The sequence below is a fragment of the Atheta coriaria genome, unplaced genomic scaffold (assembly GCF_025399875.1).
Source record: "Atheta coriaria isolate IRGN ID8LTWV9N9 unplaced genomic scaffold, Caltech_Dcor_3.1 hic_scaffold_3_pilon, whole genome shotgun sequence".
NCBI classification, from domain to species: domain Eukaryota; kingdom Metazoa; phylum Arthropoda; class Insecta; order Coleoptera; family Staphylinidae; genus Dalotia; species Dalotia coriaria.
The window spans coordinates 9,036,653-9,049,168 of NW_027045445.1; the positions used below are offsets into that span (position 1 = coordinate 9,036,653).

At 34.7% G+C, this 12,516-nt stretch overlaps 1 protein-coding gene across 9 annotated transcripts in view; it reads left to right on the forward strand.

Annotated features, from left to right (window-relative positions):
• LOC135789943 (CUGBP Elav-like family member 1) overlaps positions 1-12,516 on the forward strand; it is a 101,228-nt gene that overhangs the window by 55,985 nt on the left and 32,727 nt on the right. For 2 of the 9 annotated variants that reach the window (XM_065300021.1, XM_065300023.1), the window contains exon 1: positions 8,287-8,454. The exons of the other annotated variants lie outside the window; for them this stretch is intronic. In XM_065300021.1, the coding sequence (XP_065156093.1) occupies positions 8,405-8,454 (50 nt within the window). In that variant the 5' untranslated portion in view covers positions 8,287-8,404. Of the gene's footprint in view, positions 1-8,286; positions 8,455-12,516 lie in introns of those variants that run through there. 9 annotated transcript variants of the gene reach the window in all.

The window sequence follows — 12,516 nt, forward strand, 5'->3', positions numbered from 1 at the left end:
ATTAGTCAACAAATAAAAATAATAAATAATAGAACTATAAATATTTATTGTTATTGGTTTTAATAACGAATTTGTTGATAACAGTTTTATATCAACAGATATCTCAATTTTTTCGCATTTTTTTCGGAAATTTTAACTTTTGAAAGAAAAAAATCATATTTCGGTGTATTTTTAGCTTAACTTTTGATATAATTACTTAATTAACATAAATTTTTGACCAATAGGTATAAAATCTAATTCAGATTTTACATTTATAAAGTTTGGTAGTTGGATTTAGAGCAAATATAAGTTTTTTTCCTTGAATTTTTGCAAAATCAAATAAATAACAAAATGTTTCTTCTTCTTTAATTAATATCATAAAAACTAAACAGTTTTTAGTGTTAACAATCATAATCATTTATATTTTAAGTATTAATTAGCTTATCTACCAAAAACAACAATAGATAGCCTCATTTTTGGCCAATAAATGGAAAAACTTAATTTTTGAAAAAGAAAAAATAGCTTTTTGCAAAAAATCGCAAAAAATGCTAAAAGTGTCTTAAAAATTTGAATCCAATACAATATATTATATTTATTTAATTTACAACACAATACTTTATGAATTTTTGCAATTTATTTTTTAAACTGTTGATATTTTGATATTTTATTTTATTCTATTTTATTTCATTTTAATTGAAGCACGTCTCCATTCCCAATTTAAAAACAACAACACAACAAAAAATACGTTTTTCTGACACCCAACCAAAAAACTGCCTCAAATGTCAAAATTATTACACAACCAGTTAAATTTACTAAATGCGCCCTACATTCAACGTCCTACGTTCAACACCGCTGATGGTTAAAAAGTTAAGGGCTCTGTTGCTTTCGACGACGCGGTGGCCGTGGCAGAGAGCCTGAAAGCTACAAAAGTTACGACTGCTGTTGCCCGGAGTTCTGAGAGCGTTTCAAAACGCCGACAAAAATCCAAATTCAAGGGGACGCCACCGCGGCGAGTGCGTGCATGCGTATGTGACTTGTATGAGCTCTCATCTCCCACACACAACTCTCGAAACGAATGCGTATGACACCCACACACTCACGCATAAAAAAATAAATACGCACGCAGCTTTGAGGGGATGTTGTCGGTCGCAAAACATGCGGAAAATGGAAAATGTCAACACGAAGCATGTAAAATAAAAAAAACGGCAAACATATTGAAAAATAATTTTATTTATTTTTTGGTTTCTCATGAGAATTTAGCTCTGTAGAGTTTGTAGTTAAGCTCGGTGAATTCTCGAATGTGCAGCGTGTCGATGAGAGTCGTCCGTCATTTCGACGTGCGAAATTAAATAGGGAATTCGTGGGTCCTCCTAATAGAAATCCGCTGCTCACTGGTGCACTCGGTCGAACTCCCCGATCTCCGGCATGGCGATCCAATTCCCACGATCCTCCCGGCGCCTCCACCAATTTATATCAGTGCAATGAAATTTTCTTTCTCACACAAACAAAAACAAATAAAATCAAAATAAATCTTTAAAAAAAAGAAAAAAAATTAAATCAAAAGTTTTTAAAGATAGTTCCATCTTGTCGTTCATAAATAAAATGGCGGCATGTGTTGGAATGCACAATGTATGTCTGGGTTGGGAGAAGATGCATTGCAGGGATTTGCACGTGTTGGTGTAACATTGGGAACAAATGTCGTGCATCCTGGTTGTCCCAGGACGTGGAAAACACAAGGGGGCGGGCGGCTGGTGGCGGTTGAAGTAGGATGAGTACTGGTACGTGTATTCACGTGCGCGTTTCCCACTGTGTGACACACTGTGCTGCTGGTGGTGGTGGTGTGTGTTGTCTTTCGCATCCGCTTTTGCTTGGGCGCGCTTTCGACGTCCGCCCGGCGCCTTCGCCCAATATTTCAGCGTTCAGCGGAGTAAAACCGTAAAAGAGTGCGCAAACCTCTAGAAATAACACAAACCCGTGCAAATATCTACGAATCAATTGTGTAGAAACAAAATACATCATTTTATAGTGAATTAAGTTTATTTTATTACGAAAAAATTTAAATATTGATAAAAATAGTTAAAAAAAACAACAAAAATAATTTTAAAAAGTTAATTTTATTTTTATTAGTATTAGTTGTTTGATAAAAATAGTATTTTGTGTTAAGCACGTACTCAACGCGACGAATGGTGTACGTGCCCGGCGCCTCCGCCATTACTACTACTGCTTTAATTCACTTTTTGTTTTTCTTGAGTTTTTTTTTGCTTGGAAGTGAATTGAATTGAAAGAAATCAATGTAATGGCCTGTCACACTTCTTTATTTTTATTATTTTTATTATTTTTACGTTAAAATTACATTTTCAAAGTATTTTCTGCGTTTGTTTTAGAAAAAGTTGTAAAAACAGAATTACGAGTATAGCTTTCCAAAGCAGTCGAAAACGTTGCGTATTATTGCATTTAATGATAAATGTGACTCATAACCGGATTAAAGTGTGTCCAATATGGCTGACTGTGTTTGCGTTGAGTTTATTCGCGTTTATTTAAAGCTTGTGGCTCATTTTGCGCCCCGGCTGCGGTCTGCAGCGTTTAACGTTTATAAATTATTTAATTCCAAACTGGTAATTTTGCTCTTCATTCAACTGGTTAATTTATCTTGCACTCGCTGAAAAAATATATGCGTGTTTGGTTAGCGATGATGATTTAGTAAATTATTTGAATTAAATGTAGATAATTATCATTTTTAAATGAATTTTTTTCTGAAAAATTATTTTTGAAATTAAAAAATAAAATTATGTTTAATGTATTGTAACTAATGAATGTGACATTGTCGATATCGTTTCACGCTTGACCAGAACATCACATAAATTTGCGATTTATCGCTTGTGCACCCCCGTGAGCATTGCTTTTGTTTCTCGTCCTGTTGGAGCTGTCTCCGGTTACAGTTTGCGAATTTCCGACAAGCAAAAAGCATAAATCATCATTTATTTGCTTATATTATTATGAAAATCTCTACTAATATTATAAATGTGAAAGTCCTGATGTTTGTTACACTTTCACGCAAAAACTACTTAACCGATCATCATGAAAATTTGTACACATATTCTTAGTGGTCCCCGAATGGTTATAGGCTACTTTTTATTTAATAAAAAAATTATTTTTTAAATAAAATAAAGAAATTGTTTAGCCAATAATACCTCTGCATCTGGCTATTTGACTACTTTAACGCCATCTAGCATTCCAGCAATGAAGCTCAAACCTAAGTACTATAGTACCATCACACTGTATTATCACACTGTATTACCGACAGCTACGTCAACATCAAATCCAATTGACTACACTATGGAGACTGTACACTATACTTCCATAGACTATACTTTCAGCCATTTTAAACTTCCCGCCATTCTACTTCATTGTTACTTCTTCGCTGGCTACAGACGCGTACGGAAGCAACTTCATTATTTTAGATATTCGCGATCGAAGCCGCAGGTTAAAGCTAGTTTATATATAAACAAATTTTAAACTCAAAATTTTTAAATTTTGTATATTTTTTTAATTATTCTAAATTTTTCTTGTTTTGGCTCAAAAATAACTAAATTTTTCATTATTTAAGAGAAAAAAACAGTTTTTTCCAACGGAGACGTAGCCCAAACTTTAAATTTGAATGAAATAATTACACAAAAAACTAAAATTTTGGTCATGTGACTTATCTGCGATTTTTTAGCATTTTTATTTTTTCAATTATTCAAAAATGTTTGTTAAAATTAATTTTTAATATTTTTCTCAAACTTTATTTTTATCAAAGAATTAATAAGGCAAATATATAAGTCAAAATCAATTTAATGCAAAAACTCAATTACTTATTATTTTTAAATTTGTTTCTAATGTTTAATGTGGTATTTATTAATTTATGTGTTTAATGTGATACTCGTATGAAACCTTCCACTTCCAGTATTTGGCTCGAAAGAAAATTGTGCGAGATTAAGTTTTGGCTTGCGTGTGAGAGGAGGTTGAGCAGTAGGAGCAGAATCCTCCTCGCTTCGTCGCGTTTGGGGGCGCATAGCGCACACAATGGGAATTTATACGTTTGGAAGATTTACACGCTGCGACTCGGGACGACCGCAGCCGCGGAACGCGAAAAGCGAGTCTAGCGACGCGACGCCGGTTTCGTTTCCGCTTTCAGCTGGTGGTATTCACTCATACCACCCTCACAACTAACACCAAGCGTTGTTAAATTCCTTTGCTATAGTTGCAGATGAACATTACGTGAAGGTTAAGGACAATATTTTTTCAATAAAAAAAGTTCATTACGGTTAATTCTATCTTTTAAGTTTTTCTTCAGGGAAATTGAAAGAAATTAGTTAAAATTAGTTTTTTATAGTTTATAAATACTTAGAATAGGATCAAAATAAATTTTTGCTTGAATAACATGATTCTGTGGGTATAAAACTAATTTGTGTTAGTTACACCGTTTATAACTTAAGAACGGCTGGACAGATTTAGATGATCTGTGGTTTTTTATATTTATATTGGTCCAGAGTAATAGAATAATTATTAAAATATTAAAAAATATTACTTACAGGGTGTTAAATAAGCACTGAAAGTTTATATGGTGATTCTATCATAGTTATAGTTAAATAATTCAGTTCTAGATGGCGCTAAAGTGCATTTTTAGCAATTCTCCTTTCTTTTTCCTTTTCTTTCAAATAAATTAAAAAAAAACATTAAAATTGACTTTTTTTCAATTTTTTCTTAAAAATTTAAAACTCATACAAAACAATTTCTCCTATTTTTACTATTTTGAAATTAAATCTATACTTTTCCTGTTATCTTAATCCACATTTGTTTTTCTGAAACTTACCCGCACGCGTATACAACTGTACCAAAAACGCCACCGCTTTTCCTCGTTGATATTTTCCTGTTTGTCTACGTCTATTTCTACGTCGTCGCGCTGCGCCGCGCCGCGCCGGTGTCTAGCTGAAACGAAATCTCCGCCGTCGCCAGACATTGTGATTTATACGCCACCCCCATCGCTGCCCTCGGTGCGGTGCGCGGATGGATGACTTCATTTCCATCTCAATCTCGTTCTCTGGTTGCTGTGGCGCGCGCGCTCGCGTTTTTGGTTCGCCGCTCGCGGTCTTGTCGCGCACGCAAATTGATAAGAAACAAAAGCTGCGCGTTTGGTTGCCATGCGCTACGAGCAAAAGAAACCCGCCGACGTCTTTCATTTTAATTTGCATGTTTTTACCTTTACTTTTGTTAGACATGTAGTACTTGGTAAAATTTGCCGACTTGGGAATCACTAATTAAATTTTTCATCAACGTTTTTTATTATTTTTATTTCACTGCTATCGCCGTGTATACCTACATTTTAGGTTTTTGGAATTTGGAAGTTCTAAATCTCTGATTTGCTCGAATGAGAGAAGTTTTAAGGCTTTGGCGGCGCAAAATTAAAATCCGTATTATTTGCACGAAAGTTGGCCAACTTTTTCAATTTGCGTCGAGGCTGAGGACGAATTTTCTTTCGATTTTTTTTCTTTTGCCCAAAAATTCCTTAAACTTATTTTTCGTGATATTTTTTTTTGGTGACAACTGTAAACATTTAAACATTTTGACGCTTTCAAAGGGTACAAATCAAAAAAAGACATTACCAGCGGAGGGTGTGCAACCACTAGGCTTTCGCGTCGATTCCCGGAATCCGGAAAATGGGAAAACCCGTATAAAAAACGGCGCCGGCCGGAAAATAAAAGAATCCAGAGTGGAAAGAATTGTAGCAACCAGGCGAAGGCATTTCACATAAACGCAAGCTCGAAATGTGTGCTTTTCACCTAGCGAAGAAGAAAAACACATTATACAGGGTGTACAGGGAAATATTTTTCCAAAAAAATAATTTTTTCAAAATTATTTCCAAAACTTTTTACTTTTTACACAAAATTTTTGAGAATTTTTTTTTTCGGAAAATTTAAGTTTGATGTACAGGGTGTTCAAAAAATATTTTCAAAAATAATTTTTTTGTAAGATTTAGAAAAATATTTCTTTTCCAAACATAATTTTTCTTAAAAAAAATTTTTGGAAAAAAGAAATTTTATATACAGAGTGTTCAAAAAATATTTTTGGAAAAAATTTGAAAAATAATCAGTACTCAAAATTTTTTTTCCAAAAACTTTTAAAAAAATTAAAAAATTTGTAACAAAGCAAAACTTTTGCATATACAGAGTGTACACACATTTATTCTTTCCTTCATATTCCACCTACCTCACTGATTCTCCACATTTTCCGCGTCGTTAACTCTGCGCCAAAGTTCGCCTTCGAAAAAACTCCTCCACATCTCCCGAAACTAGAGAAACCGACGTGTCGTCTGCGCCAACTCACTACTTCCAAAATGATTGATTTGCATCTGCCGCCGCGCCATGTGAAATCACTGCCGACTTCGACTCCGCCATCTACAATATTAATAATATTCGTATATATGCATCGCATTGTGCGCGTAAAGTGTATCGACAAAAAATATATAAGCAGCACGCGTGCCTTCGTCTTCTTCTGTGTGTATCTGTTGTCTGTTCTGTCAGCTCGGGCAAGAAACCCCGCAAGCGTAATTTGATTTTAATGAGACAGATGTTTCGCTTGACGTGCTTACCATTTTTCATGATTTTTTTTCTGCGCCGCTGTTGAGCCTCTCTCCGACGATATAGAAGCCACAAATGTATCTACATATATTTATGCGTTTACGAATACACACGTAGAGCCAGTATTAAGTGTGTACGAGTGTCGAGGGCGGATTACGCATTACGTCGGGCGGTTTAATGTTTAATCATTTATTATGTTGTGCGATTTGTCTTCGTCAAAAAATCGGTTTTTGTGTGCAATTTTTCAATTTTCGACCAATATTTACACAGGTTATGTGTTTACAAACAGACAGATTTATTTCTTTTACTTTATAAACGTAAATATCGCTTTTAAAGCGTTTAAATTAGTTTAAAACTCTTAAATTAATTGAAAAAATCAATTTGACATTTCAAATAAAATAAAACGTAGTTCAACTATGCTAGGCAACTAGTTACGCTCTGAATTAGTATTATGATGTTGCGGCAGAGGGCGCTGCATGAAACTACAACTGATGTTGCTTGTGTTTTACCTTAGGCAACCATTCATACACCTTACCTTGCCAGCTGTAGTGCACTAGTAACTTTTCAAGAATAAACGAATTGTGAGCGTTTAAAAGTGTGTTTCAAGTGTGTTCGACCGCCGTGCGCAATGTTTAAAGGTATCAAGCGGTTTATGATGGCTGTAATACACATGTTCGATTTAAATATGCGCATCTCCGCGCGTAGCCAGCCGCGCTGGTAGCCGGAAAGCCCTTGCGCTTGACAAATGGGCCACATTAAACGCGAACGCCCCTTTATAACCTAATATAAGCGAAGCGACGTGTAGCCTTTGCGCTTTGCGCCGCCGCCAGTGCCGCGTGCGCGCGGTGTAGTCACGAGCGCTAAAGGGCCTCGAATAAATCCAGTTTAATCGCTTTTTACTCAAAATACGTGCGCCAATTTACGACAATTACTTTGCGTTTTATTGCCACGACGGCAACGGCGGCGGTGGCGGCAACGGCGTTGCGAGAACATGTATGATAATGTCTGCGCGAGCCGAACGCAGTCATGTTTAGCATTAATTATATTTTCGGCGCAGGCGGATGATGCGAAAACAACGAAAACAAACAGGGATTCAGTGCGGAATAAAATATTACCGAAAACAATAAATTTGCGGCACGTTAATCAAAAACTGTAATTGTAATTTCGTAATTTATTTGCTTTACCAAATCGGCTGCAATTAATTTTATATATGAATTTCATTTCAAACAACTCTATCAACATCTGTGAATTTAAGGTATGCAACACAATATACATCAAAAATATCATCATGTGAATTCTGTTATTTTATTGTTGTAGAACGTAAAATTATCATAAATAACATATTTTAAACATTTTTACTATTTAACTATTTCTATCATTGTAAAAATACAGTTTGTATATTTAAAACAAACAAATTCAGTAGATTTTCTAGACAACTACACAAATAGTCCATGAGTCATCCTCTAGAGGGCGCTAGTGTACCCCTCACAGTCCTTGCACAACGCTGTGTAGACCCCGCAAAAACTTGAAAATTTTTGTTTGCGTTAGTTTGCGATGCATTCGCTTCAGTTTTATCAATCCGCATTGTCGCTGAATTTACACGATACACAATAGATCACAATCAAACCGGTTCTCTTCACCCTGTGCTAGCAGTATCTCTTACTTGTGTCGATTTCTACGCCGTGCGATGTTAGTTAGTCAGGAACTGCATTCTCGGTCGCACGCGCGCATCGCACATTCACTAACACATTGCACGCCGGTCGTTGCACAAAATTAAAATTTTCGCGAGTTTTCCACGCATCACCATGATAGAAACACAGAGATACTACGACATCATGCGGGAGTTTGATTTGCAGTAAGTTAATATTCATTAATTTTATTTTATTCAAACACGTGGTATATTAATGCACCACGTGGTTTAGTCATTCGTGTGGTGCAAGTAATGTTTACGTTGATAACTACATTTGTTATCTCTCAATCTTGACGTTGTTTGTGTTGAAAAGTTGAAATTAAAACAAGTAACAAGAGTGTAGTTTCATTATACTTGTAGTTTTACTTCTGAATTCTGTATTCTGAAGTTGTTGGTGTTTTTTTGTCTTTATCATACTTTTTGTCTTGTATGATTTATGGCACTTTGACACGCGATATCTTTTTTGCATCTGCGTGTTGCTGTATTTCACTTAGTCCCGTAGATTTGATCAATTTTTATCATGGAATTGTTTTATTTGTGTGCTGAAAATATTCCTGATGAGTTTACTGGTTGTTTTTAGTCATTTGCGCCGAGGGTAATTATCGATGTTTGGAATCATAGCGTTTCTTTACTTTTCATCCTTCATCCTTTCGCTTGGGGTTTCTTTCTGCACTCGTTTCTTTTTTCTTTACAGCGTTTTTTATTGTTATCCTTCCGACCCCTTGAGTTTTTCCGTCTATTAAACCATTAGCGTCATTAGTGTTGCTCGCGGACAAGGAAATCGGAAAACGGGAGTAATAAGAAGTATCATTAGCGAATTGGAATTCGGAAATCTGGAAATCCAATCGGAATAGAATTCAAATCGGAATAGGGGAGATTTTTTAGGAATTGAAAGAAGGGTTTTAGAAATTAATTAGTAGAAAATATTTTGTGGCGACATCTAACGGTCAAAAACATATTCAAAACTCAATTTTACTCTCGACTTTGTCATCTTAATTTTTAGTAAAAATGTAATTTATTTTTATTTTATTTTTCAACACCCTGTATATTTCAATTTTATCAAAAAGTAATTGCAATTTTATTTTAAAGTAATGAGAAATGCTAATAATGCACTCAAGCGCCATCTAGGATTCAATTATTTAGATATAACTATGATAGAATGTCCATATCAACTTTTATACCTTATTTAACACCCTGTAAGTAATAATTTTTGATATTTTATTAATTATTCTGCTATTCGAGACAAAGCTTAATGCAATAAATCATAGATCATCAAAATCTGTCCAGTCGTTCTTGAGTTATAAGTGATGTAACTAACGCGACTTGGTTTTATATCAATAGATTAATGCTTTATAACTTTTCTTGGTTTTAAATCTAAAAATTAAATATACAGAGTGATTTCTTGAATTTACAAGTCAAAAACAAAGCAACCAAACAATATTCCCTTAAATTTCTTGGCGCATGTTGCTGCAAAATAGGGTAATAATCATAAAAAACGTTATATAAATGCATGGGATTATAAAAGATTCATGATGATTTGATTATCAAATATAACCGGCCCCGGATAGCGGATAGATAAATACGAAATACACTCGTAAAGCTTGCCGAAAACGCGCGCATGCAAAGGCAGCACGGATCGTCGTCGTCGTCCCTCGCAAGCCTTGCCAATGATAAGCGATAAGATTTTATGTTAGCGCGCGCCAAACGGGGAAGGTGGTGTGGCGGTGGGCGCAAACCCTCCTAAAAAGAACGGGCCCGTTTTTAGGATTGTCTGCACTCGGCTTGCATAGACTCGATAGCGAGCCGATTAGCATAAGTTATTCATAAAATATCCCGAGTATTATCTCGCGAATTATCCTTTTTATTGCGGGGTGAATTATGCTGCTTGTCGAATGATTTAAATAAAAAATCAATTTTTTAGTATTTGAAGTTTGTTTTGTTCCAGAAATTATTGTCTATAAAATATTTGGAGATAACAATTGTTTATTGGTAGATAAAGATTATTTTTTAAGAGAAATTTTTAGTAAATTTGATTTTTTATTGTTTATAAACATTTTTTTAAAATTAAATAATCAACAAATCGGTTGGAAAGCTTAATGAAAATTTTAATTGAAAGTTTCTGAGGTTATTTTTTAATTATTGGAATGATAATGAAGCCCAAATTAAAATACAAAAAATGTTGCTGATTGCAACTGTAAATTAACTCGTTAAAGTATTAAATTATTACTAAACATGCAGCATATTTCAATGATTATTAAATATGAAATAAATTTTCGTAAATATTTTGTTACTAAAAGTTTTTTTTTATTAATTGCATGCGGTATTTTATCGAGTGTATACTTTTTAGTTAAAATTTTCATTTAATTTTGGTCATGTTTTAGTTTAATTTCGTTAATATTTTAGTTATTTTTAATTGATTACCCAATAATCGGAATAACAACATTTTTATAAAAATAAATCAGTGGAGAAATTAATTAAAAACTGATTTTTAGCAAAATTCTTCATGTGATGCAAATATTTTTAGAGTAATTTATAAATAACTACTCCTATTGAACTATTCTTCTATCTCCATTTGAGAGCAAAGCGCTTAAATTACTTTTTTATCCTTTTCGAGTAGTTACGTTGTTTTGAAATGGTCCTTGCTTCTGCATACATTCGTTGTCGTTATGTCGTTGTCGTTGCATCGGGCAAAATTCACGTGTCCTCTTCGCCCGCTTGTCGCTTATAATTCCCGTTTCATCGTCCTTTTCGGTCCTTTTTTGCTGTCGGACGCGCGCAATTTCGACTCAATGCTAACTGCCGTCCGCCGCCCCTCGGCTTCGGCGGGTGAATAAGTAAAATTCGTAAAACGGACGAACGACCGGGGCGCCGCGCGTAAAGCGAGTAGGCAAAAACCGGGCCGACAACGTCGTCGTCGGCAGCGGCGGCAGGCAGGAAGGTAAGGGTCGTCGGACGTGCCACCCATGGGAAATTTTCACATTCGAAAGCGCGTCCACTCGCCGCTGCTCGCCTCCCCCATCGTCCGTACGTACTTCAAACGTATAACGATGTAAAGATATAAGGACATAAAAGTCCTGTCAAAAACATACAGAGTGCTACAATAATCATGTCGAATGATACAAACACAAACCATTAAACACCAACCACATATAGTTAAAAATATCAACATACAGTATGTTTAAAAATAATAAAATGAAAATAATTTCGTAATTGTTTTGTTTTGATTTGTAGCGTGATTTTAGTTTAGCGAATACTTGTTTTGAGCACCGACCCTTATTTCTATTCCTGCGCGCTGCCCACAGCTACAATGTCACCTCTCTTATTCGTAAATGTCGTAAAATTTTATTATCCCCCGCACGCGGCTGCGAAGGGTCTTCGCCGGGACACTATTCTTAGTTCTTACAACCTTTGCGACCAATGTTGCCGTATGTGTCCTGCGCGATTTCGCCTGCGAGCGTTTACACGCTCCTCGCACGTATATGCAACTTATTATACATGACTGCTACAAGATGGCAGAGTATGCAGATGTAATGCGACGCCAAATATTTCACCAGAAAATAGAGTACATAGAGTAACTACAAAAGTTCAAAATTTTAGAAATATTTTTAGTTATTGATTAATATCTCCGAAACTATTCACGTTACAATTATGATATTTTCAGAATAAATTCTTGATTAAATTCCTCAGATAAAAGTTTTAAATTCATGTTTTTAAAATAAATATGAAAATAGTTATAAACAAATAAAAATAATTATCTGTAAAAAATTGTAATTCGAGATATTTTTGCTTTTAAAATGAATTAAAAATAGATTTTTGATGAGAGTTTCTGAGTTGTTAATCAATAATTGTAATTTTTGCCATTTATGTTAGTAGAAGTTAGTAAAACTTTATAATTTTTAATACTTTAGCATTTTTCGCATAGAATTTGTCTTGTTTCCAACTTAAAAGTTTATCGCGATAATAAAACTTTGAAAAGTTGCGCGCAAAGTTTGTCTGGTTGCCTAGTTTACGCGTTGATGGATGCGCTACTTCACTCACTCGTGCTTGGTCCGCGTGTCTGGTTGCAAACTTTGCGCACGACGATTGAAACTTGCTTATCTTCTTATCGACTCCACTTCCGACTTTATTACGACTGCTGCAACAAAAACTACTCTTTTATTTACTCCTTTGTTATATTATAAAATAATTATGTCTTTTATTTTCTTGTTTTGTTATGTATTATTTTAT